Source organism: Limanda limanda, chromosome 1, assembly GCF_963576545.1.
Source record: "Limanda limanda chromosome 1, fLimLim1.1, whole genome shotgun sequence".
Classification (NCBI taxonomy): domain Eukaryota; kingdom Metazoa; phylum Chordata; class Actinopteri; order Pleuronectiformes; family Pleuronectidae; genus Limanda; species Limanda limanda.
The window spans coordinates 41,082,391-41,108,821 of NC_083636.1; the positions used below are offsets into that span (position 1 = coordinate 41,082,391).

The 26,431-nt window shown below is 41.2% G+C and overlaps 1 protein-coding gene across 1 annotated transcript; it reads left to right on the top strand.

Annotated features, from left to right (window-relative positions):
* Positions 1-3,097: 3,097 nt before the first annotated feature.
* aldh1l2 (aldehyde dehydrogenase 1 family, member L2) lies at positions 3,098-26,282 on the top strand. The gene is made up of 23 exons (XM_061068016.1): positions 3,098-3,315; positions 6,809-6,953; positions 8,323-8,557; positions 10,326-10,491; positions 10,702-10,803; positions 12,880-12,969; positions 13,348-13,482; positions 13,560-13,685; positions 13,801-13,892; positions 16,115-16,262; positions 17,657-17,776; positions 17,880-18,007; positions 18,713-18,863; positions 18,957-19,027; positions 19,119-19,224; positions 19,417-19,504; positions 20,815-20,908; positions 21,002-21,101; positions 22,013-22,111; positions 22,248-22,413; positions 23,091-23,196; positions 23,285-23,484; positions 23,610-26,282. Exons 1-23 carry the CDS (start codon positions 3,268-3,270, stop codon positions 23,663-23,665), a joined length of 2,772 nt encoding a protein of 923 aa, XP_060923999.1. The 5' UTR covers positions 3,098-3,267; the 3' UTR covers positions 23,666-26,282.
* Positions 26,283-26,431: the final 149 nt, after the last annotated feature.

Sequence of the window (26,431 nt, forward strand, 5' to 3'; positions counted from 1 at the left end):
TCGCTGGCCTGGTTTCTGTTTGTTTTCTTTGTATAGTTCTCAAATACACATTCAATTGATAAAACTGAAGTCATTGTACTTGGCCCTAAACACTTCACCTCCAGTTGGCCCGAAAATGCTAGCCTGACGTTGTCATACTCATGATTCTAGTCAGAATATGAGTCTGAGACCGCTCCATTGGGCTGTGATTATGGGGCGTGTTTCAACCGAACCAGGAAAAAAAATGCCTCTTCGCTCAATTGGATAGACCTACAACCAATCAGAGCAACGTAGTATGTGACGTATGAATCCCGTAGGAAGGACGGCAAAAACATCTTTTCGATCTAAAAATGCCTTGATCGCGTTTCTCTGTTCCTCTTTCAAAATGAATGCGCTGTCGATGTCTCCTAAAACAGACTCAATGGCAGCATCTACACATCTCAGCTCTCCAGCTGCAGGCATGTTTGTGGAAAAGCAAGTCAACCCAAGCGCTCTTTGATGACGTAGTTGATTACGTAACTGTTGATCATCTGTCTATCATCGTATAAAGCCCGCTCTGACAATTTGATTGGTCCGAACAGCTTCTGTTCGGAGATAATTTCTCGCCAACGGAACGACTCCAGACCGAACTTCCCGTCCGAAAATGTTGTGGGCGGGGCTACCGAAATGCTGCATAGAATTCAAAATCCTGCTCCTCAAATACACACCCCTTAATAATCAAGCCCCATCATATATTTAAGAACTTATGTCACCCTACTATCCCAAAATATCACCTGCTCCCTATATAGGCTCAATTGTGGTTCCTAGAGTCCGTAGGAGTAGAATGGAAGGTCGAGCCTTCAGCTATCAGGCTCCTCTCATGTGGAACCAGCTCTTGGTTTGGGAGGCAGACACCATCTCTACAATTTTACAACATTCCTTTTTGATTCTCTCTCTCTCTGTGTCATTCATCGGGTATCCTGGACTGCAGGATCCAGATCTGACACTACACAGCAATTAGAATTATTATTAACAAGTGCTGTTCTCATTAATAACACCATTACATCTATAAAAAATCCCTGTTATTTTATTAGAACAACCAGTTTGTCAAAGCTACTGTTGCTACTCACCAAAACTGGTAAAGGAAGTTGGCCGCCAATATTGAGTCACTTCCAGTAAATAAGGGAGTTTTTACTCCCTGCAGTCACAAAAGTGTTTTATCATTGTGGGAACTGTTGGGTTCTCAAGTGCTCAAGTGCTTCGAGTTTAATGTATGTTATGATTCGGTGTTACACAAAGAAAATGAGCTGAATTGAATTGAAATGTCATAAGGGAAAATTTTACAAATGCAGGTTCTGGGTCTTATATACTGTAAGTAATTTGGTAAATGGATTTACATTTACAGAATCGACCACCCAGGGCTGTACATTTAGAGGTTCAATGCCTTAATCAGACCCTTGACATACCCGGCCGGAGATTTTAGATTTTCGTCAGTGATTCACGTCTCCTGTCTTTCCTTGTTTAAGCTCACAGCTATAGAAAATGTGTGGTAGATCAGGCCTTGATTTGGTATGTAAAATTTGATACAAATCACCCTCATCTGTTATGCAAGTCACAAATTCCTTTGTAGTAGTGAGTGACATCAGCAATGCAGTGTTGCAACAGCACAGGGGAGTTATGATCTGATAAATAGGCGAGCACATTGAAAGAGTGGAGTACTGGCAAGAAGACTAACCAGGAAGTTATCAGGTGAACAGGGCGCAGTCTAACCTATTCACCTTGTTGCAACTAAATGTTTAGTTCTAAGGCTAGGCACACTCCCCCCTCACAGAAGACCTGAATGAATGGGAATGTGTCACTGCTCTGCCTCCCTGTAGGTTGTGAGGCCAAAGTTTGAACCTTTGCTCCCCTGGAGCCTGTGTTAGGCAGTTAGGTGTGGATGGTGCCAGATGTGTGTTTGAGGAGAGTTTATTCTGTGTGGGAGTCCAGGCAGGTGTTTAGCAGCTGAAACCTACAGAGCCAATAAGCCAAGTTCATGCAAATGAACTCAAGGCGGAATAAATTGACTTCTAAATTTATCTCTACATGGTACAGAAGGACACTTTGCACCTTTTCAAAACTATTCAGTTTATTAAATTTGTGATTGGTGTATGGCAGTGAACTGTACTGTAAAGCGCTTTGAGTGGTCATCAAGACTAGAAAAGAGCTTTATTAAAATACAGACCATCTCTAGCACTGCAAAATTAAGTGGCATCAATGGTTGAATTTGTTTTTAATTATGTTAGGTCCTGCTTTGATTTGGCACTTTACAAATAAAAGTGAACATTCTTAATCTATGAATATTAACAAAGTGCCGCACAAATCAAAAACACAAGTCAAGATACAAGTAACATAAAACTAATTAAACACAGTCAAAAAAGAACAAATAAAAGGATACAAACACTAAAGTTGTGACAGAAAATTAAGCATAAGCTGTTATTACAATACAATTTGCAATTATGTGAAATCAGGGAATGTGGCATGATAATTAAAGTACGTTTGAAGCTTTGATTTAAAGGAAGCTATACACCTGCTGCTGTAGGGTGTAACAGAGCCTCAGAACTCTTATTTCAGAAGCTCTGTCCCTCTAGTCTTCAGCTAAACGTTTAGATCAGTTAAAAGGACCCTTATAGAGGATCTCAAAGTGTGTGCAGTGATATATGGGGATAAAAGATCTACATCTACTGAGGAGTCAGACCATTGAGTGCCTTGTAAATAATCTTCCAACCTACTGTCCGAAAACGGTCTACAGATTTTCTATTCAGGCATGTTGCAGTTATTCAGGTTTGCTGAATGTTTGCGTCTGTGTTTTAAAATGTAACAATGTTCTGGCAATGTTCCTTATGATATAAACTAGCTTGTTTCTGTATCTTTAACCCCCATTGTACAACACCCCTGGCTTGTATGTTCCTGTATGTTACTGTTTACAACCCCATGTAAACCCTTTTTTTGTTCTGTTCCTTTTAAAATAAAAACAAATGAGATAACATAAATCCCCACGTGTGACCGCGCGCCAAAGGAGTGGGGGCTACCACCGCGTGAGCGCGCACGCACAGTGTGGAGCGCTGGTCGAGCGGCACGTTACGTGTCCAGTCTCTGACAGACTGTGTCTGTGTGCCGAGCCCAGACCGCTGCCCTGCCTCTGACTCTTGGGGGCAGGTGTGTGTGACACTGTGTGTGTGTGTGACAGCGTGTGGGTGTATGATTCTCTGCAGCGTCTGGACAGGTTTCTTTGATCCGTAATTGGTTTTAAACACAAACACCGCCATCATGTTGTGGACAGCGAGTCAAGCCTTACGGAGGTTCTCCACGTCGTCGGTGAGTATCGCTGCATGTGTCGCCCTTTCTGCAGGAGTGTTGTGTTGCATTGATACAAATATCGGTGGTGACATGGGGACTGGGGCTCGGTGCGGGTCACTTCAGCTCCTGGTCTCCGTGAGTCGGCTGGGAGTGTAACGTGATGGAGTCCAGGGTGCCACGTTAGCCTGCCTCTGCCTGCACTGTACAAGCTGAGGAGGAGTTGCATCAGCAAAGCAGCTCTGCGCCGCGGACAGTCAGCGGCTTATCCTCCCACAGGACCGCAAACACCAAACCAGCAGCCGTCCCCGCTGTTGGGAGACTGGGATCGTGCAGGAGGCAGCTGCTGTGGATGCATGTCTTTGAAAGCGTCACGGAGCACGTTGCACAAGGTTGCAGAATGGACCGGAGACGGCGCCTCGTGCGCTTTGACAGCACCATTCGTCTGAGGACTTGAAACCTGAAACCTGCTTCCTTCACATGTGCTGCTGCACTCAAACGCATTTGAACCTGTCACTGTGGGTGAGCAGTGCCTCAGTCCTATCTCGTAGATAGGGAGGCAGGGCAGCTTTACTTCTAAAGCACGTCTAGGTTGCAACATGATCAAATGAAACTAGAATAAACTGCAATTATGGTATGATCTTGTAAAATAGCTTAGTTAGAGGCAGTTGTAAATAAAGTTTTCAAACTGGTTTTAAAAACAGCAGTGAATGGAGCATTCCCCAGACCCTCAGGCAGTTGGTTCCAGTGCTCTGCTTCATATATTGACTAAAAGCTGTTTCTCCACGTTTAGCCGTTGCCCTGGGTACCACTAGCAGACCACTCCTCAGTAATCTCAGATGTTTCCCAGGGATAACCATATGCCACTTAGCTAACTTGTCTGTATTTGGTAGCAGTTCCATTCAGAGATTTAAAAATGAGCAGTAAAACCTATTTTTAGTTTATATATATAGATATAGTTTGTCAGCTGATCTGTCAGTTCAGTCTTTCTGAAAGCAGATACCAACAGTTTGCTGTTTGGCTGGCTTTCTCTGCCTTTAATCTTTGAAAAGAGTTAATAACTTTGAGTCTTGTACTGTTGGTCGGATTAAAAAGAGATCTGAAGATGTTCCAATGGGAGAAAATTTGTGGTGAAATAGTTTGCTGCTATTTAGGCAGTTCCAAGACCACCAATTGTCCGAGAAGGGGAACAGGGACAGAGAGGAACTTCTCCACTGACCAGGAGTGGTCAGTAAGTGCAGGTCTGAGACTGGGAAATTGCCTCCGCCACCCGAAGACCAGACCTGTTACTTTTTAAAAACTGACAGTGTTCAGTCCAAGAGTTAGTTTTGTGCAGTCTTTGAGGTGCCTTTGATAACGGTCCTCAGCTGCTCCTCCAGCACATTATCTAGCTAGCGAGGCACCAACACTACTATTGTAGGGTTCAGTCTCATCGTGGCCGCCAAGGCATTTCAAAGGCTCCACAGAATTTAACGCAGTCAATTATCTTTAGTATAATTTTCCTGTTTTTATCCGTCTTTTCATTCTGTTTCCTCACCCCAATCCTTCTTCCAAGTGCGTAGCGATGTTAACTCTGATTAGCATGGCTAGCTTGACCGAATTTTCCATGTGTGCCCACGTACATTCATGCTTCCAAATATTTTCAGATTAATGTTTGATGTTTTCTTACTCCTGTAACAGTCTATGTTGTACCAGCTCCCACCGTTTTATTAAGTAAGCACGGAAAGCCAAATATAGCGTTTACACGACTGCATTCAGCTAGCCAAGCATTTCTGGTGAACCGATTACAGGAGAAGAATGAACACATCACCTTTTTGCTAGGCTGTTTTGGGATTTTTATGTTGTGTGATGATTTGGCCCATGCTCTTTCATTTGTAGCTTCCCCGCCAAAGTTCTCCACTCAGTTTGGGAGCAGCTTGGATCCTTGGTCTCTGGGCTGGGGTATGGGGCGGAACAAGGCTGGAAAGCAGTAGTCTGTCCAGTGGAGGTTGGCTGCAGGGGTTTTATTGTAATATTCACCATCAGGTTGCTCAAAGAGCTAGGAGACCATGGACAAGCTCTGCGCCAGACTATTAATGAAACATCATAGACTGCAAAACGCTGCAGACAATCACCCGGGATCAGGAGGAAAGATCCCAACTGGGCCCCAAATGTTAGGGACACACACCCAGGTCTGATTGGCCTGTGGTGGGCCTTGTGATCAAAAGGCTGAAACATGCGATGACACTAGGTCCACAACTGATGATATGTCTCCTGGTGGTTGCTAGCATCTGCTGGTGATCCCTGGTGATTGGCAACTTATTATCAAGTCAGTATGGAAGACCTCAAATTGTGTCCTGTGTTCGTAAAAATGGAGGTTAGGACAGTAAGTTTTCCAACATCTGTTTGGAGGTGGAAAAGAGGGAATATTTGAAGTCAATTCACACTGTTGTGTCTATAGGTGCATCAGACCACATGATGTAGTGTGCCCTTTGCTGTAGTTTGACTCTAATAGCAAAGCTGAGGACTCACCTCCTGGATTGTGAGCCCAGTGCCAGCAGACTTAACCTGCTCTGACTGAAGCAACTCAAAAGATAAATGAGTGCCCTGCTTCGGTTCTGTTTCACAGAAGCTTTTTGAACTTGGATAGTGACAGAAGCATGGAGGTTATTACATTTGTATGTTTTTATGTGTAGATAACCACCACTTTCTTAGCTTTACAGTAGGTGATAGTTTCAAGAGACAACTTCATGTAAACGGTTTTGTATTTGTATTTATATCTAGTCTGATGATGACCACTCAAAGCGCTTTACAGTACAGTTTCACATTCACCCATTCACACACACATTCATACATATTCAATAGTGCATCTATTCGCAGCACTTTGTTATTCTATGGGGGGCCATTCAGGGTTCAGCATCTTGCCCAAGGACACTTTGGCATGCAGATGGGTCAGACTGGGGCTCGAACCTCCGACCTCCAGGTTGGAGGATGACCACTCTACCCCTCAGCCACAGCCGCCCATGTCCTCTGAGATACTTATACTGGACCTTACGTTCCCCAGCAGGGGAACAACATGGTTTTCTTTAAATTTATAAATCATTTCTCATCACATTTAGGACTGAAGAATAAAGGATACTGTAGTCCCTGGCAAAGAGGAAATGGATAACCCATTTATGAATACAAACTTTGGAAAACTGCATTCACACTATGCTCCTCATATATGGAAAAGAAGATACATATTTTCCCTCAAGCAGTTGAAGTCTCTTCTAAGCAATGTTTTATGTAATGCATGCACCTATTTCTCTTCATGTAATTTTCTCAAGTTTTTTTCTTGAGTCTATTTTAATGAGATTGTTGATTCGTACATTTTGTAAAAATTTTATTACATGGCCTGTTTTGGATAGTATTCACAGGGAACCACTAAGGATGAGAGCTTGACCTGATGAAATAGAGTTCTCTGTATAGAAGGACCCCATGTGAAGAAGCTTCAGTGCAGATGAGTAGGAACTAAGGTGTTTTTGTCTTGTTACAGCATTATTACCAGAATAAGCTCAAACTAGCTATAATTGGCCAGAGCCAGTTCGGCCAGGAGGTGTACAGCAGCCTGAGGAAGCAGGGTCACAGAGTGGTGGGTGTCTTCACTGTGCCTGACAAGGATGGCAAGGCTGATCCCTTAGGTGAGTAAACTCTCATTACCTCTGCGATCACCTGTTGGTGCTTTGGTTTTCATCAATTGTAAGTTAGTGTTCTTTTGTTGTGGAGGCTCTGCATATTTCCTGAAAATATACATCAGAACATGTAGTCGAAATGAGCTTCAGTATTGTCCATATCTTTTATTAGAACTTTAAAACAAAACAAAAAAAAAAGGTTGCACACAAATCAAATCTATCAATTTGTATAGCTGTGGGATAGTGGATTCATCGTGTAGGAAGAGGCCCCATGTGGCCTGGAGACGCAGCTCTGAAGGGCAAAGTTGGGACTGCACACATTAGTATGATGCAATCTTTGCAGGAAGCATCATCAGCAGCTTTCAATCTCCTGAGTGTGCAGCCAGCATTCATATTTCTCCTTTCCTTCCAGTCTTCAACATATCCCTGATGTGTCAACTTGATTTTCGATTTTTATATATTAGTTTATTGCATTTTAGCACTTTAACAACCAGGGAAGACTCTGTAATGTGAGAGTAAGGGCTATAGTTTTTTGTTCTCTAGCATGCAGTGTATTTTTAATCAGTGAAGATGGACTGTAGATTTAAGTACACACTGCACTTCCATAGTTAACCAAATATCTGCTAACTAAAAAAATAAGTGAAGGCTATTGGAATGTTGTTGGTGTGGAAACAGAATGTAGCAGGACTCGTCAGTCAAGTGTTAGATAAATATCAAAAACATCAGAGAAGTGCTTGATCTGAAGTACCTGTTCCAACTGCACTCAGGGTTACCATGGTGATTTTAAGGGGCTATACCGAATTAGACATTTCACCAAACACGGCATCTCCCTAAACATGATGACATTTCACTAAACACAACATTTCATTTGTTGTTTGTCATTGGACAGAAACTTAGTCAGTTGAGAGTTTATTCAGTACATGTCTTAAGGTAGGTTGACGCTGGATTGGATCAGCCGGAGGGGACGCTTTAAACTCTAAGTTGCTGTGATGATGTGGGCATCTGTTGAAGTTAACAGCTACACAGGCTTCACTAGATATGTTAACTGGCCAATCATTAACACAGTTGCCTGTTTCAGCTTTAAAGTCAACCCCATACTTCTCTATCCAAGAACGCAGCTCTGACAGGAGAGCACTTCTGATTGATTTCATTTCATTTCCCTTCTCTCCCTCCTCCCTGTTTTTGGTCAGACCTAAACTGTTCACATCAAAACATGATTATTTATTCTTAAAAAAACTGTCAGCATAAAGGTCAAATATGGTTGGTAATTAATTTAGCTTAAGACTTAATATCCCTGTGATAGAGGATGTGAATGAAGTGAGAGATAATGACCCTGCAGCCTTCTTTATCAAATATCAACTCTCCTTTTCTCTGATAGCGGTGGCGGCAGAAAAAGACGGGACGCCGGTGTTCAAGTTCCCACGGTGGCGAGTCAAGGGGAAACCCATCCCAGAGGTGGTGGAGGCCTACAAGGCGGTGGGCGCCGAGCTCAACGTCATGCCCTTTTGCTCCCAATTTATTCCCATGAACATCATCGACAATCCCAAGCATGGCTCCATCATCTACCACCCCTCCATCCTGCCCCTGCACAGAGGAGCCTCGGCCATCAACTGGTGAGTGAAACGGGAAGTGGCAGCTAGCGATGGGATCACTTTATGGTCATGCTATTGCTAATATTAAACTGTAAACCTGAACCATTTCTGCTTTCATTACTGTTTCAAAGGTTAATCTTGGGTTGGTGTTTTGATGAGGTTGGAAGAAGAGGGGAAGATGTGGAGATGACAGATAAACTGTCTTTGATGCTAGAGTTGGCAGGTCCTGATGAAGGAAACATTAATATAGACACAGTAATAACACATATAAATGAAGAAACGTAGGAATAAACAAATAGACGTATGAATACATCAATCGCTGTTTTAAAATGTTGGCGGTTTCAGTCCTCTTTTTAGGACAGGAGAAAAACAATAAATAAAACAATGATGTGGAAATGTTACATTAGATTGTGATTAAAATAAAACACAGAAAATAAGAAAAAAATGAAAAGCAAAGCCATGAAACACTGCAGGTAAAAGGTTGATCAAACCAGTTTCCTCTAACTCTGGGTTTTTGCTGCCACAGTCTGGCTTGGTCTGGTCTGACCCGTAATCTGTGGTGGATAAGGTGGGCTCATGTCAGCAGACCTTAGATCAATATTACTCAGTTTTTCAGTGGCATTAGTTAGTAAATGGGATTCTTCTTCACTTTGGTTCATCATTTGCCATTATTGTGTAACTGTCACATGTGGCTGCTGATACGTTTATCCTGTTTTTTGTCCTTTTGTCAATGGCATCTACGAAGCTAAAGATAAAGGTAATTTGTATAGTTTAAGGTCCTGATTGCTAGGTCAGAGCAGAGGAGGAGGGGTCGCTGCAGTCTGTCTGGCAGGAGGTTTAAACCAGCTCTGTATGACCTCCTTGTTAAGTTGGTTTTCTTATCAGCCCCCGGATGCTTGCGTCTGCTCTCCACCCTTAATATCTCTCTGGAAAAAACAGCTTCCATTTGTTGGCGGTTGTGAAAACAAAGCTTTAACAAATTATTTTTTTGTTAAAAGGATGTGAAGCCCTGCCACCTCTCTAGAAGTTACCATTTACTCCCAGAGTAAACCAGGCTGTAAGGACATTAGTGTAAGAGACTAAAAAATACAACATCGACTGAAAGAATAGTTCCTTTTTACCGTAATATTTTTGTCCTTCCAAGAGTTGGATGAGAAATTAAGAACACACCCTGTTAAACTGGCAAGAGAAGGCAGTAATCTTAGCACAGATTATAGGAGAACCAGTTAGGTTAACTCTGAGAAAGTCTTAATGCCAAACTAAACAAATGGTCTAACAGCTTCAATTCTTGTGGACAGACGTGAGATTAATACCGACCCACTCGTCTTAACTCTCAAACTCTTCTTTTAGATTCAATATGTTCTTTTAAGTTGGGGGAGGTTCCTACAACATCTGCTGAGATCAATTTGACTTGGAACATGGAAATAGTGAAGATACCCACAACTGCAGTTTGACCAATGTGAACTGTCTCTTGCTAATCACAATGTAATAACAGTGTAGAAATCTTTAAACAATATTGGGACCATCTATAATATGATTTCAGTTAAATGTATATTTCCTACAATGGCTGGCCTTGGGCTTTCACATAATTATGTGAAATCATCCAGCTACCTAATGAGCACCTATGGTAGGCAGCTTGTTTTTCTCTTGTTTGTCTATCAACAGGTTGATTTTCACCTCTTATCGCTTCCTTATCTGCTTCTGCTCCATTTGGTCAGGTTTATGGCCAACTCTACATCCCTGTCTGCTCTAAAAATTGCTCAAAGTGTGTGTGTGTGTCTGTCACCAGGACCCTGATCCAAGGCGATAAGAAAGCTGGTTTCACTGTGTTCTGGGCCGACGATGGATTGGACACTGGACCTATCCTGCTGCAGAAGGAGTGTGCAGTCGAGCCCAATGACACCGTGGACACACTATACAACCGTTTCCTCTACCCAGATGGCATTAAGGCTATGGTAACCACCTGGAGTTTGAAATCCATAAATCCATTAATCACCCGTGACCTGTTAAGACAAGTTATTAGTCCATATTCTTGACCATTGTGCCCAGTTCCCAGACTTGGCCTATTCTGCTAAAATCCAAGTCATATATTTTCATAAAATCCACAGTTTGTGCTTCACAACCAGCTGTTGCACTGCTGACAGAGATGCCATTCTCTCCTCTAGGTGAAGTCAGTTCAGCTCATCGCTGATGGAAAGGCCCCTCGAGTTCCCCAGACAGAGGAAGGAGCCAGCTACGAAGGCATTCAGAAGAAGTCCAATTCCAAGGTGAGAAGTCTCTTTCTACTGTATCATGATATGAATGTGTCATAGGCTACAGGCTAATTTGACTGTTTGCTGTTTTGTTTGGTAACATGCTCCACTGACGCCCCACCCAAATAACATAAATGGGCCATAAGGTCAAGCCAAACAGGCCTGAGCCACATAACCTCATCTCTCTCATAAGACAATCTGCAAGGCAATTATTGCTGTATGCCAATTTAGTCTATCTTCTATGTTATTTTTGTTACACTTTTTCACTGAAAGAAAAGGTCTGACAGAGATGAAGGAGATGAAATTGTAATGATAGATGTACTATCATAGCTGTTATAATAATAGAAATAATTCATAATAATGTCAGCAGTTGATGCACATCTCCAGATAGTTGTTTCAAACAGTGTTCAGTTTATCATGGGTTTATCATGGGAGTTCCCCCAGCTGCCTCGGCCGACAGCAGGACTTACCTGATCCAGCCCTAACTTTAAGCTTTATCAAAAAGGAACGTTTTAAGTTTATCCTTAAATATAGAGATGCATGTTGGCCTCCCTAACCCAGAGTGGGAGCTGGTTCCACAGGAGAGGAGCCTGGTAGCTGAAGGCTCTACCTCCCATTCTACTCGTATAGACTCTAAGAACCAAGTGAGCCTGTATTGAGTAAGCAGAGTGAATGTTTGGGATAGTATGATACTGTGAGCTGAACGATGGACTGAATATAAGGAGGATTTTTAATTCCACCAAAACAAAAAACACAGAAACATCACATCAGAGAGGGTATTTCTATACTGTACATACTAGAAGACAGCTGTTTGCTTTTATATTATATAATATATATTATATTGTTTGCTTGGCCTGTGGTAATGCTGCAGAGCTACATCAAAATTCTTCTTTGTCATTAGCGAGTCCTCCTCAAACAGTTCTACATTATACTGTTAGTTTTCATTGATTTTATGTTGGACATTATGTGCAGAGCTTTCTAAAAACAGGTGCAGAGTAAAGCTGAAAAACTTTGTGTTTAACCTAACTGGTATATGTGTAATGACTGTTTTATAATCAATTTTTTTCGTAAAATTTAACTAAATTTACTTTATTACTGTTCATGTGTTTAAGTTTGACTTTAACAAGATTAATGTTGTGCTTTTGCTATGAAGACAAATGGCCAATAAAAGGCAGTGATTCAATGAATGTTGTTGCCATGCAAGGAGATCAGTGCTAGGGAGAGATGTGAAGTCTGTGTCAGTTTGATATGGTGAAAGGAAAATAATGAAATTATCAGCATGACCTGGCGGCAACTTTCTTAAGCAGTTTGATCCAGTTGTTGACCACTGCTGTCATTAACCTGAGAATGTAGAGGAGGACATGTTCAACTTTGGGATGTGGAATTTTGAACGTGGGTCGTATTCAAATCACACCAAATTGGACAGTGAGCTTGCCAGGGCCACTAAGAATACACATGTCAAGAGCGAAGCTGATAAGATGAAGTAGTTAGTGATATATGCGTTCCACATACAGACAGACTAACAGTTTGTGGAATTAGTAGGTAGAATTATAAAACCTACAAATAATGATTTGTGATTTAATGTCTATTAACTCAGTAACTATATTATACTGGAGATTGATTCTCAGTCTGTAGTGTTCATTTCACCAATGTCAGTAACAGCGTTTGCCTTTATCTTGTCCCCCCCTGATATATTACTGTAAATCTGAGGTATTTTCAATTTTTTTTTCAAATTTTCGTATTTATTTCTCAAATAAGTGAAACAAACAAACAACTGCCCGGGAGCACACCACTTTCATTCAGTCAGCAGCATGGGAATTTTCTGTTAGCTCAACATGTTGCCCAGAGCAAAATGTGTATCAAGTGAGCAAGTGACGGCCGTTAATCTTACAAGTAGAGTGATTGCCGTGGTGCTGATCTCAGCTGCTCTCAGGTTTGTCACTGGCTGTGTGTCGAAATGTTCTATTTTTACCCCACGTGTTATTCAGCTTGTGGCAGCCAGCTGTTGGGCTTCCCTCTCATTCCCAGAAATTAAGTTGACCTGGTCTGAACATGTTAACATGTTGACTCTGTCTTCTTCTTGTCTCACAGGTCAACCTGGCCCAACCAGCTGAGGCCATCCACAACTGGATCCGCGGACATGACAAAGTCCCTGGTGCCTGGACTCTCATTGGTGGTCAGGTGTGTTTCCTGGAACTCACAAGCAAAAAAAAATAGGACACTAAGTGTCTATTGCAAAGTTGAACTGACAGATTTACAACTGACATTCAGCTCCTGGAACTAAAGCACTCACCTTGCTCAAAGTATTTACAATTTTGGCATTAAATTGTTCTGGCTTCTTTGCAACAAATAATTTTCTACTGTCATTTATAAATAAAATATCCATTATTTTCCATAGAAGTGGTATTTTAAGAGCTTAAAACAGACCATAGAGCATCTTATGTCTCTTAGGAAGTCATTCTAAGATAAAGCTAGTTTGGCATTCATTGACTGCACAATAACAAAAGCAAAGAATTCTCAATGCATCCATATAATATATCTGACTGTGTTCTTCCTCAGTCTGTGACCCTGTATGGCTCGTCTATGTTAGGGGGGGCGGTACCAGCTGGTCAGCCCCTGGAGATCGATGGAGCATCTCAGCCTGGCCTGGTCACCAAGAACGGGCTTGTCCTACATGGAACTGATGGGAAAGCTGTGAGTATCTTTGCAGTTTGTCACTGTCTCCTCTTGTCTTGTTGCTGTACTATATCAACTCTGTGTTTGGACCTCAGCTCCTGGTAAGGAGCCTGCAGTTTGAAGATGGGAAGATGATTCATGCGTCCAAATACTTCTCTTCTGGAGACAGTGCCAGTGTGGAGCTGACTGATGATGAGAGGAAGATGGCAGAGGAGATTAAGGCAAGTAAACCATGAGAATCTCTAACCTAGAGTTGGACTTTGACTGTATCATCTCTCTGTTTTAGTAACTAAAGCAGGTTTAGATACTGTGTAAAATATATCTTTTAAACCACAGAACATCTGGAAGGGTATCCTCAGCAACGTCTCAGCCATCGAGGACACCACAGACTTCTTCAAGTGTGGAGCTGCCTCCATGGATGTGGTCAGGTGAGAGAGGCAGAAAGTACTGTGATTGGAAATAAATATTATATTATCTATTTCAGAACAGATGACAACAAATCCCCACATTGCACATAAAAAATGAAGTCATATATTATAATGCAAGTCTAACGTTTATATTTTCAAGTGTCAAGTGAACTGAAGTCTCACTTGAGGCTTCAAGTCCCAAGATTATCTTTTTAACCCCATGTGTCTGAGTTCCTCAAAAAGCGCTACACAAATATAATGTATTATTATTATCATTATATATGTTTTTATAAACAGTGTATCCATCTAAAATATTTGACCATTTGTGTGATCTGTATTCTTCTGTATTCCCTATTACCATGCTGTCTAAGTTAGAATACTAACTTGACTGTGGACTAATGTGGCATCCGATCTTGATGCTGGATCATAATCTTGCTGGCTGCTAACCAAAGACTATGATGCAGCAGGACTGCTTGACATATAGTATTGAAGTTATCCTTCAAAATGTTTACCCTCATCATTGCTGCTAAAACCTTTATCTTGATGATGTTTTCCTCTACACTTGAAATCTATTGCACTTGTGTCCGTCCTGGGAGAGGGATCCCTCACATGTGACTCTCTCTGAGGTTTCTACATATTTGTTCCCTGTTAAAAGGTTGTTTTTTAGTAGTTTTTCCTAACTCTTGTTGAGGGTTAAGGACAGAGGATGTCTCACAATGTTAAAGCCCTATGAGACAAACAGTGATTTGTGAATATGGGCTATACAAATACAATTTGATTGATTGATTGATGATTGAGAATAATCCTTGACATTTTAATTTGTTTTGCTTGAAGTTATTGGAGCTACAAGGCAGCCATTTCTCACTGTATGTCACCAAAAATGATGTTTCAGTACCATACATATCTGACTTTTGAAATCCGAACAAAAGCCCATGACATTAGAGTGGAAGCACAAAACCTGTATAATATCATTGATATAAAAATTATAATTATATTTTAATGTTTATTATAGGGCTGGGCAACGATTAAAAGTTTTAATCGCGATTAATCGCATGATTTCCCTGATTAATCACGATTAATCGCATTTGTATACGCAAAATCCAATAATGAATTAAAAAGTAGTGTATAGCGCAATTTTATTTTCAATGTTCTGCCATATGAACGAAAGTGCCATAACATTTGTTGCGCAAACACTTTTAACATCAGCATTTAATACAATAGCAGTTAAATAAAATATTCAGTGTAAATCTCAACTTAACAATGTTATAAAAGCAAATACAAAATTAAAGTTCAATGCCACTGCCAGGGCATTAATGTTATCCCCCTTGTTTATGAAAAGTGTATACTCCTCCCTGCGTCTAACGTAGTCTGCCGAAGCCTCGCTCCGCTCGCTGTTTCGTTGAGTGATTTGTTGATATCAACTGTGTGTTTTGCATTAAAGTGATATTTTAGACTGGAAGTACTCCGGTTATAAGAAAATTGGCAGTGGCTACAAATTACTTTGGTTCTGTTGACTCCGCCGTCTGGAAGAACTTTAAAATGAAAATGGCCATGTAAAAGCTCCGTACCCTTATCCATGGTTGTTTATCCGCCAATTATTTTCTTTTTTCCAGTTCCGCAGCAGTCAGCAACAGACTTTCACAAAATAAAAGCCTGGCTTTAACAATAAAACAATAAATAATCAAACCTGAGTAAATGCGAGATGAAATAATTGTCTGAGTTAAATAAGTGATGAGTTAACTCGATTAAAACGAGTTAACTTGCCCAGCCCTAGTTTATTACTTATATCAAAACCTTGAATACGATTTTTCCCTGAAAATACTGCAACAAGTAGGTGTGTGGCAGCCACACAGCAGTATTTGAGAGACCGTTGAGCTGACAACACACAACTAAATCATTCCAGTATTAACTAGAATCAGCGCCTTATGGTTGTGTCCATCACATATCGAGCAAATTATAGGCAGTTGATCCTTGAGTCAAAGTGACTATTTGTGCCAAATGTTTCAACTTCTTTTAAGGTCCCCGTTTTTTCTTGACTGATACTGAGTAGTTGAAACTATATCGAATTAACCAAACAGCTGAGGTTTCCAGGAGCTTAGAAAAAAGTAGCTTGGGTGTTGACAACAACCTCTGAAAACAAGGCATAATTGAGCTGTAATATGGAATTATTAACCTTAAAAACCCTCTAAGGACTAACTGTGTTGCTTCAAGCCTTGGTGAAGTGTTGGTGTGTTTCTGTCCAGGCTGGTGGAGGAGGTGAAGCAGAAATGTTCTGGTGTGCAGCTGCAGAGCGAGGATGTGTACATGGCCTCTACCTTCCAGGACTTCATCCAGATGTTTGTCCGCAAGCTGAGAGGAGAGGACCAGGAGGAAGAACTGATTATCGACTATGTGAGTCTGAGCGCCACTTGTTGTTGTGGCAGTATTTCCTGCACATCCCACATTCCCTCTCAGTCACTCATAATAATAATAATAATAATAAAAAGAAGAACTAAGTCTGAGTTGATACGGAAGGTGACGCTTCTGTCCCCTGACGATTGTTGTTCAGGAAATAGAGTTGGTTGTAATGTTCACTAATTTGAAGGTAGTGATTTCCTCCTTGGCACCTCCAGTCTGTATTCTAAAATCTCCTTGGGCAAGATATTAAACCCTGCATTGCTGTGCCGATGCATATGTATGGTGTGATAAAAAAATCTCTGGGTATAGAAGTGAATGGGTGAATGCGACTTGTGCATTAAAGTGCTTTGATAATATTGGAAAACATGTTCCTGTTGAGGACCTCAGACTTAGATGTGAGTTGATAAGAGGAAAGTAATTCAGAACGTTTGGGGTCACGAAGTGCTTTAAAAGTCATAGATCCTGTCATGGAATCTGGGACAAACTGGTTGCCAATGTAGAGAGAATAAGAGGAAAGTAACATAATCTCCTTTTATAGGAGTCTAGCTGGTTGCAGTTTGAACTAATTGAGGTATAGTTTCCTGGAAATGCCAGTTATATTACAGTTATCTAAACAAGAAATGAAAGCATGTATGATAGCTTAAATAATGGAAGCAGGATTAGACTGGTCTATGTTACTGACTTGAATCTTAAAATGTAGATTTGAATCAAATAATACACCAGATTCCTGACAGAACAGTTGGTGTTGATTCTAGGGATGGGACTTTACAGGAGTTTTCATGTTCGACTATTAATAACGTTATTGAACAATTAATCGATTATTTGCTAAGGCATGATGCTCATCTATTGTAGGAAGTCGCGCTCGCGCAAGATACCGGAAGATGTTGTTCTCATAATGCATGGGACTAGAACGATTATTCATTAGGCTTGGATTTTTATTCGAATGAATTCTTAATGACGAATAATCGATCATCGATTATTCATTACCAACCCTATTTGATTCTAAATTATTATAATTATATATGCACATTGTCAGGAACTGATAAGTATCTCACTTTTATCTGGATTGAATTGAAGGAAGTTAGCAGACGTACAAGCTTGTGGGGTTTTATTGGGACACATATTTCTGTATTATCAGCATCAGGATTGTAGTCACACCTATCTCACCTGGTAGGAGTTTATATAAAGGAAAGAAGAATTGGTTTTACATTGGAGCCCTGTTAAACCCCAAAATGTTCAAGGGAGGGTATGAAATGTCCTCACCAAGAGAAACAAAACATTTGTTGTTAGACAATTAGGAGAAGGGCCAATAATACTGTAGATGACAATGATAGAGAGGTCATCTACATTGTGACACACATTCTATTCGTATTCTGTATTGCACCCAGGAAACCAAAGACGTGAACAACATGACAGTGAAAATGCCGCACCAGTGCTTTATCAATGGCAAGTTTGAAGATGCAGAAAACGGGAAGTCCTACAATACCATCAATCCTACGGATGGATCTGTGAGTGAGCTCAGTTATAAAAAGCATATACACATCAAGATGCTTCTGAAGACCAGTCTGATGCCCATACAGACTATATGTGACCATCTTGTCCTTCACCCAGGTGATCTGTAAAGTGTCTTATGCCTCAGTGGGGGATGTGGACCGGGCAGTGGTGGCAGCCAAAGAAGCATTTGAGAAGGGACCTTGGGGCAGGATGAACCCAAGAGATAGAGGAATGATGCTTTACAAGTAAGTAGCTCCACCTAGAGGACAGCAGTGAGACTAAGACTCTCAAGAACTCCATGCCATCAATTATTTTAAAAAAGATTGAAACTGTTTTGTGGTGCATTATTAGGTCACAAATTAATTTGACATGTGGAAAATACAATATAACATGTGTAATGGAGGATTTCAAATGAGGGAAGTAAGATAAATGGTGAATGGTCTGTATTCATATAGTGTGTTTCTAGTCTTGATGACCGCTTTACAGTACAGTTTATTACCATTCACACACAAATTCATACAGTGCATCTATGGGCAGCACTTTTCTATGGGGTTCAGTATCTTGTACAAGATACTGGGCGAGGAAAAATGTATAGCTTCATGGTAGTGGTTACTGTAGTTCGGCTGCTTATGGAGGCACTTAAGGAACTTTAGCTACTTCTTCTCTGAAATGTAAGAGCATCAGATATAAATGCACAGAAATGAAACATTTTTTTAATCTCAAAGCTTCCTGCGTCAAGCTTGGTGCCAATTTTCACCTGGTGTAAAACCTGGAGGGATCCTCATGTTTCTAAGTTTCCTTCAGTATCCCAGTGTTAATTGTCTGTACATCCATGCCAGCAAACAGCAGCTGATAATAGATGATTAACCTGCTCAAGTTGCAGTTCACAGTGTTACATTACATCTTTAAATCCCCTTCACAACCTGTGGCCTCTGACCTCCTCCCTCAAGGCTTGCAGACTTGATGGAGGAACACCAGGAGGAGCTGGCCACCATCGAGTCCATCGACTCAGGGGCTGTGTACACACTGGCCCTCAAGACCCATGTCGGCATGTCCATCCAGACCTTCCGCTACTTTGCCGGCTGGTGCGACAAGATTCAGGTTGGTTAACATTCAACAGGTTTTTCGCGTTTGCACAATGTGAAAGTATTACAATCATCAAAGATGAGACACAGAGACTCTTGTTCGTTTCAGGGCAAAACGATCCCCATCAACCAGGCCAGGCCCAACCGCAATTTGACCTTCACCAAGAGAGAGCCTCTTGGGTAAACCCACCTATCAATAAATCGGTATTTATTTATTTATATGCAGGAAGTTATACTGAAAACAGAACTGTCTGTGTTTCTTCTGTGACAGTGTGTGTGCCATTGTCATCCCATGGAACTACCCTCTGATGATGTTGGCGTGGAAGAGTGCAGCCTGCCTCGCAGCTGGAAACACACTCGTGCTAAAACCGGCACAGGTGAGTACACAATATATACACACATATAAATACCCCGACACACATATAAAACACAGTTCAGAATCCACGTATGCATAAGGAGGCAAAGTGTCACTATGGAAATTATACATTTAATGAAAGTCACATACGACCTTCCTCCTCATCTTGTGTCTAGTTAACACCGAGAGTTTTTATATCTTCTATTATTTTCAGGTCACTCCACTGACAGCACTGAAGTTTGCTGAGCTGTCAGTTAAAGCTGGAATTCCTAAAGGAGTCATCAACATTTTGCCAGGCTCGGGTAAAACAAATGCATTACCATTTGTTTTTTTTGTCCTTGATGTCATTAGGTCAAAGGAACATCAGAGATGTTAGGTTAGGTTGGGTTAAGGAATGGAATGGAATAACCTTAACTTATGTACCATTCTAAATGCACAATATAAAGAATAATAAGTTTCATGTGCAGATCAAACCAACAGTGAACATCTCAGTAACATGTACTGTGTGTGTATTCACAACCTCATGTATCTGACTCCTCTGAGACTTAGAGCTCCATTTTTTCCACACAACTGTTAAAAGCACATCAGTGACTTTCACTGTTGCACTGGGTGACATGTTCCGTCATCACCATGAACACACACTCAGTGTCGCTCCCCCATAGACTATAACACCAAATATGGATAAATTTGCCGCTGAAAATAGTTCCCCATTAAACCCACGATTTTCCCCAGTTCCTAAAGCTGCTTTCAGACATGCACTGAACTCAAGATAATTGTCTGACATTCTCCAAAGGGGCTGTATGTGAGAATGCAAATGTCCAAGTAAGAGGCTCTGGACTTCCTCTGGATTTGACTCTATCAGTGCCCTAATAGAAAACAGAGAATGTCAGAATTAACCCATGTAAGAAAACAACAGGAGATCCTCTTCAGAATTTGGGCATGTTGGGCATGTTAATCTCGTTCCTAACACGAGATAGAGGCAAAGATGAAATAAATAAAAATAATAAAAATAACTCGGGATGAAAAAAAAGGACTGTGCAAGTAGAAGACACAGATGAAGATGTCAAGATAGCTTTTGGTAATAAGAGCCGACTGGTGTCAATGTGCTGTAAACAAAAAACACATGATCCCCTCAGCAGAATTAATATGTTTATTCCTGCCTCTGCCACCTGCACCACCCCTCATCTGAACACTCTGGAGGGTTTGTGTGTTCAAGTCTGAGAAGAGAAACTCCTGCTGTGTTGTTCAAGTGTAAATGTACCCTGGAAAAACTGAGGACCCAATTCTGTGGACATTCTCCAGAGTTCATGTGTAAAAATGGTGTAACAAAGAACAGTGAGAACATCTGAAGCCTTTTTGTTTTTCTAAGAAAATATATGTTTTTGAGGTTATTGTAAAGATAACATCTTCTGTAGGAGACAATGGGCTCAGAACTGAGAGTCTCTGACTGAGTCGGGAAGCAACCAGAGACAGTTTGGTTGATGTCACCTTCTGTGACATTTATATATTGACTGTATTAACATACATCATAGGTTGGTAGAAACAGAAGAAGTGCTTTCATACTTCTGACCCATCTTCCTAATACACCTCCCTATCCCCTGCTTTCATCCAGGTGGCATGGTGGGACAGCGTCTGTCCGATCACCCAGACATCCGTAAGCTGGGCTTCACCGGCTCCACACCTATTGGCAAACAGATTATGAAGAGGTACAACCTAACTAACTCATTGCTTTATGAGCTGAGGTGAGTGTTCCATCATTCTTCATTCTCTCTCTCTGTGTCTGTGATCCCTTGCTGCAGCTGTGCTCTCAGTAATCTGAAGAAGGTTTCACTGGAGCTGGGAGGGAAGTCGCCGCTCATCATCTTCAGTGACTGTGACATGGACAAGGCTGTTCGCATGGTGAGAGAGCTCTGCTGTCAAAGAGATGTATCCATACTAACTTGCGCATTTTGGTACTTAAGGCCATTTTACAGAGTTACAGAAAACAAGAACAGTAAGTAATAGTAGAAGTGCCTGCTGGGATAATAAATTAACCAGTGGTTAAAGCCTTTGTAAACAGGTGGGTTTTGAGGAGTTTTTTAGAAGTGTACTCTTCGAGATGGGGCATTGCAGATCTCTGCCTGGACAGAGTTCCAGGGGTTGGGGGCTGCCACACCTAGCTGCTTTCTGACATGCACTGAAATCCTTCGTAGTTTCTACAGAGGAGGTCTATTTGTGAACGCAAATGTTCGAGTGAGAGTCTCTGGAGTTTGTGCAAGAACCCCCCGCTGGACTCAGCGTGAGTGAGTGTGGGGATTTATGACGCCTTTAATACGCGACAGACACTAAGATATAAAATATAAAGAATATCTCCAGATGACAAAGATGTCAATAAAGTTTGTTGTGAGGAGCTGATGCTGGTGTCGAAAATCATGTCTCAATCATGATTGAATACGTTACATTCTCCCTCTGTCTGCTGCACCAACCCTCACCTGAATCCTGCAGTGGATTTGTTATTGTTGTGAACGCGTCTGAGCAGAGAATCTCCCGCTATGTTGTTCATGTGTGAAAGGCCAACTGCGGAGAAATTCTAGACCAAATTCATGTCTGACAACGGCGTCAAGGGCAAATGTGAATCAACAAAGTTTTCAATCTGTTTTTTAAAAACTGAAATGGATGGAGTTAAAATCCTAAGATCAGGCAGTTGTTTCCAGTCAGGGATCAAACATAAGTTCATCCTAAACAAGTGACACATCACATCTATAATTACATTACAACAGTATGGAGCAAATACCATTTTGTTAACTGTGTGTGTGTGTGTTTTTCCTCAGGGAATGAGCTCTGTGTATTTCAACAAAGGTGAGAACTGCATTGCCGCTGGACGTCTGTTTGTGGAGGAGTCCATACACGACGAGTACATCAGCAGAGTGGTGAGTAAGAAACCACCTCCTCTGGGAATGATGTAGCAAACTAACTCCAACACTTGCAGATACGTTTACCAGTAGTACTTCACTTGTGTCAGTTTGAGCTGAAGAAACAATGCTAGTTGTTTCTCTTCCCTCGAAGGTGGAGGAGATCAAGAAGATGAAGATTGGAGACCCTCTGGATCGCTCTACAGACCACGGCCCACAGAATCACAAGGCCCACCTGGACAAGCTGCTGGAGTACTGCGACATTGGAGTGAAGGAGGGGGCCACGCTGGTGTACGGAGGCAGACAGGTGGACAGACCAGGTGGGACGAATACAGAGCCTCTGGGAGTCATTGGCTATGTCCAAAATCACTCACTAATCACTATATGGTGGTGTCTCAATGTTTAGTGAAATGTTTTCATTCCCTATATACTGCACTTAGTGTTTCCCTTAATGAATCATGGCAAATAGTGTACAACTGATGGTCACTAACTGAGCGATATATTACACATACATTGCGTCCGTGGTGTAGAGACGAGAGGAGCAAGGTCAGCCGAAAAGGCCCGACCTGTCGTACAAGTCCTGTGTCGTATAAATACAAGCACACTGCACTATGAAGGCTGATTAGTATAGATGGACTGTAAAAATACTTACTCACTAGCCTAGCAACATAATAACGCTACATATAACCTATAATGCAAGACTGGAAAATACCTTAACTGCACTGGTAGTCCCTCCATTCAAAATTAATATATGTTATTATTGAACCTGTTATTGTTTAGTGCTGAAATATAAGACTATTTTTAAAAGCCAAATTTTAGAACGGCAGTTTTCTTTAATATCTGGACCCACAGTTTCCTTTATCTGAGTCTCAGCAGAGTGTTTCTGTTAGCTGCTGCGTCCCTGTCTTGAGATGTGAGAAACAGAGAAGCTACTCTGGTTCATCTTCTGATCTTCTGTTAGCATCAGTTAATCATTTATATACATATTTCCCCTCAGGTTTTTTCATGGAGCCCACATTGTTCACTGACGTTGAGGACCACATGTTCCTGGCCAAAGAGGAGTCCTTTGGCCCGGTCATGGTGGTGTCCAAATTCAAAGATGGGTAAGTCAAGAACAGAGCATCTTGCTGTGGTGCTGTTGTACAATTTCGCTCACCAACTGCATTCTCTGTCCTCTTTTCCAAATCACAGCGACGTGGATGGCGTGCTACAGAGAGCCAATGACACGGAGTATGGCCTGGCGTCTGGCGTGTTCACCCGCGACATCAACAAGGCCATGTACGTGAGCGAGCGGCTGGACGCTGGAACAGTATTCGTCAACACCTACAACAAGACCGATGTGGCTGCACCTTTTGGAGGCTTCAAGCAGTCTGGTTTCGGCAAAGACCTCGGTGAGACATGGGGACGGGTCGTCTGCTGGTTCTGCTGTCAACTGCTCTTTGAAACTATGTGAAGCCTGAGTCATTCAACTAGTCAACTCTGACTGATAAATGTTTGTTCTCTGTCTTGTCCACAGGAGAAGACGCTCTCTTGGAATACCTCAAGACCAAAGCAATAACTGTGGAGTATTAAGCTTCTCCCAGAGAACTCACATCTGGGGAGGAAGGGACTCATCTGTCTGCTTCACTTAGACATCCAGCGTCATTCAGTATTGCTTCTGGACATTGTGTGTGCATGTGTGTTTGAGGGTGTGCTGTGTGAGTGAGGGGACAGTTTGGACAATGTGCCTGTCTGTCCTAAGCTGTCTGTGTGAAATTCACATAACGGATGATGGACAGGCCAGGATATATCCACATAAAAATCATAAAAGCCTGAGCTGGACGCTGCGTCTCAGAGCTGAGGAGCCTCTGATTATACCGTCAACATTTAGTGTGTTTCACCTCAAAACACACTCGCACATTTCCACCTGAAATCTATTTTCAATCACTAGCAACGGCTCTTTATAGAATTTGAAAAATCTCTCATTTTACGCTTTGGAGTACCTTTAACTTCTAAGAAACAAACATGGATCATGATCAGGACTGATCTGACCATGAATGTCGTCACGCTCACACAGGACTTCAGTGGCAAGCTACATAACCATAGAAAATAAACCAAATTGGAACTCAGTGGTGAAGCTACTTTCATAAAACTACCAGTGCTTTGGACAGGAAAGATCCCCCGCAGTGGGAAAGCAAGGCTCAAGCTAAAGCTGAATCAATGATTCATGTTGACTGTTAAAAAAAAATCATCTTGGCTCCAAGTTGACTTACTAGCTTTTTTGTTTTCAAAGCTTTGAACCAATCATGAGTTCATTGTTAAATGTGAGCAAACGTTTGTTAAAGAGCCAGTAAGTGGACTTTGAGCTATGAGTAAATTCAAAACCAGGTTGAACGACCGTTTCTACACCTGTGACCACATATCAACCCTTATATGCTGGAGAACCTGTCATGTTTTATGGTTCTGCTACTCTTACTGTATCTGTAACAAGACTCTTATAAGTTCTGTTTGTTTTTAAAGATATATATATGTAAAATTGATCTCCCTAACTTCCCATATTTTTACTGTGGTAGTTTGACTGAAGACCATAAATCACTAAATCTGGCCCACTCTGAAACACACGGTTACTTTTATTCATTAACCCATATTTGTATAGATTAGTCAACTGCATGTGTGACCTCCAGGCTGCTAGCATATATAACTACGACAGTCGAACTACTAAAAACATTTGCCCGTCCATCTCGCTCCCTCTGTGTGATGGACTATATATGGATATTTTCCGATTCTGTTATCGTCCTCACATGCAAAATACTTGTTGCGCTTTTAGCAACAATTAGACAACTCCAATGAAGTATAACCACGCTTTGTAAAGGTGCAATCTCTCCCTGTGTGTATGTTGCACAGTACTGCAGTGTATGGGACAGTCTACCCTCTGGATTGAGAGTAACGCATCATCGAAAAATATCTTCTCACATAACGCATATAATTTATATGCAGCAATGAGGAATAGGAAATGTGTTTTAATACATTTTCCAGCTTATAAGCTGATAGCATCGGAGCTAACTGGTCTTTTATAATTTAGCAGTGGGACCCATTAAACACCTGGGTTAAATGGGTTCCACGGGCCAATGGGTTCAGTATAACCCTCTACTCTGCTTCCCTGTAGTGAGGGTCATGTCTTTAAAGTGACAAATAACCATTTCCATAGTCAATATAATCGAACACTTACACAGTATGAATGATGTAAGGGATTTTTGGCATTGTGATATGACTTACTGAACAAAGTCTTAATGAGTTCAAACTGACTTCACAAGGGAACCACTTTTTTAGACTGATTTGCTACCCTGTTGGTATGTTTGCCCACAGTTTAGTTTAGCTTTTAAGTGAGGACTTCTCCAAAGTTCTTTAATAAATAATCTTTATTTCTCATCTCAACTTTGGCCCAGGGGTATTTTGATCTGCAAATGTAATTTCCACTGCAAAAATGCATGTACAGACAAATCTGTATGGTGTTAAAACACTGAAATTGTCATTACATTAAGCTCTGGTCAGATGTTTTGCATCTAACCTCTGCCACTTGTTTACACCGTGTCCTTGCAGCTGTCTATTTCCACATCCTTAACTTTCCACATTCATTTCTTCCATTTGTCAAATTTGATGTTTTGTAAATATTTTTTTAACAAGCAAAAAGGAAAAATAGCTCTCAGATATATTTTTGACATTGTATTTGTCAGACAGAGGAACACTATATGTTTTAACACTAAATTATATTCACTAAAGACCTAGATGTTTCTATGCATCTCAATTTGAAGTTTTTTATTTGTCACATTTCGTTCGCGAAGGCAGCAAGGGCAACAGGAGCAGGTGTTTTCTTTCTCACTCTTATCCCCAATAAATAGTCAACTTTCAGCCGGTGATGACACACAATGTTAAATAAAGGTCAATTTGAATTTTTCTGTGTGATGCTGCTGTTAAATGAAAAATATACTAACATTCTATAGTGACACTGCTCTTTCCAGAACTGCTGTTCTTACTCAGTATTTGCTGTTATGAGAGATCCTTGTTTACAGTGTGTTGTGGGAAAACATGTACATGTATACTGGTAATGCTATTGTGGCATTGTGACAGAACTTGATATGCACATGTCAAAGGGAGCACCAGCTCCTATTGGAGCCAATTGACACAATTAAATTGATCTGTCTCATCTCAAGCTGTGCCTGGATATGTTCTCATGTTCAAAGACAGTATACTGACTACTTTCTACTAACAGGGATAACTACCATGACACTGAACAATCTAACAATGGAAAAAGGAGCAATGTACTCAGTTGCTAATTCTGACACAAAATATGTCAAGGTA

Bases quoted from the DNA above. Each gene is read 5' to 3' on its own strand.
- aldh1l2 (XM_061068016.1), top strand. From the start codon at position 3,268: ATGTTGTGGACAGCGAGTCAAGCCTTACGGAGGTTCTCCACGTCGTCG. The intron at 13,893-16,114 runs GTGAGAGAGGCA...GTTTCTGTCCAG, and splicing joins GCCTCCATGGATGTGGTCAG to GCTGGTGGAGGAGGTGAAGC. The intron at 19,505-20,814 runs GTAAAACAAATG...GCTTTCATCCAG, and splicing joins CAACATTTTGCCAGGCTCGG to GTGGCATGGTGGGACAGCGT.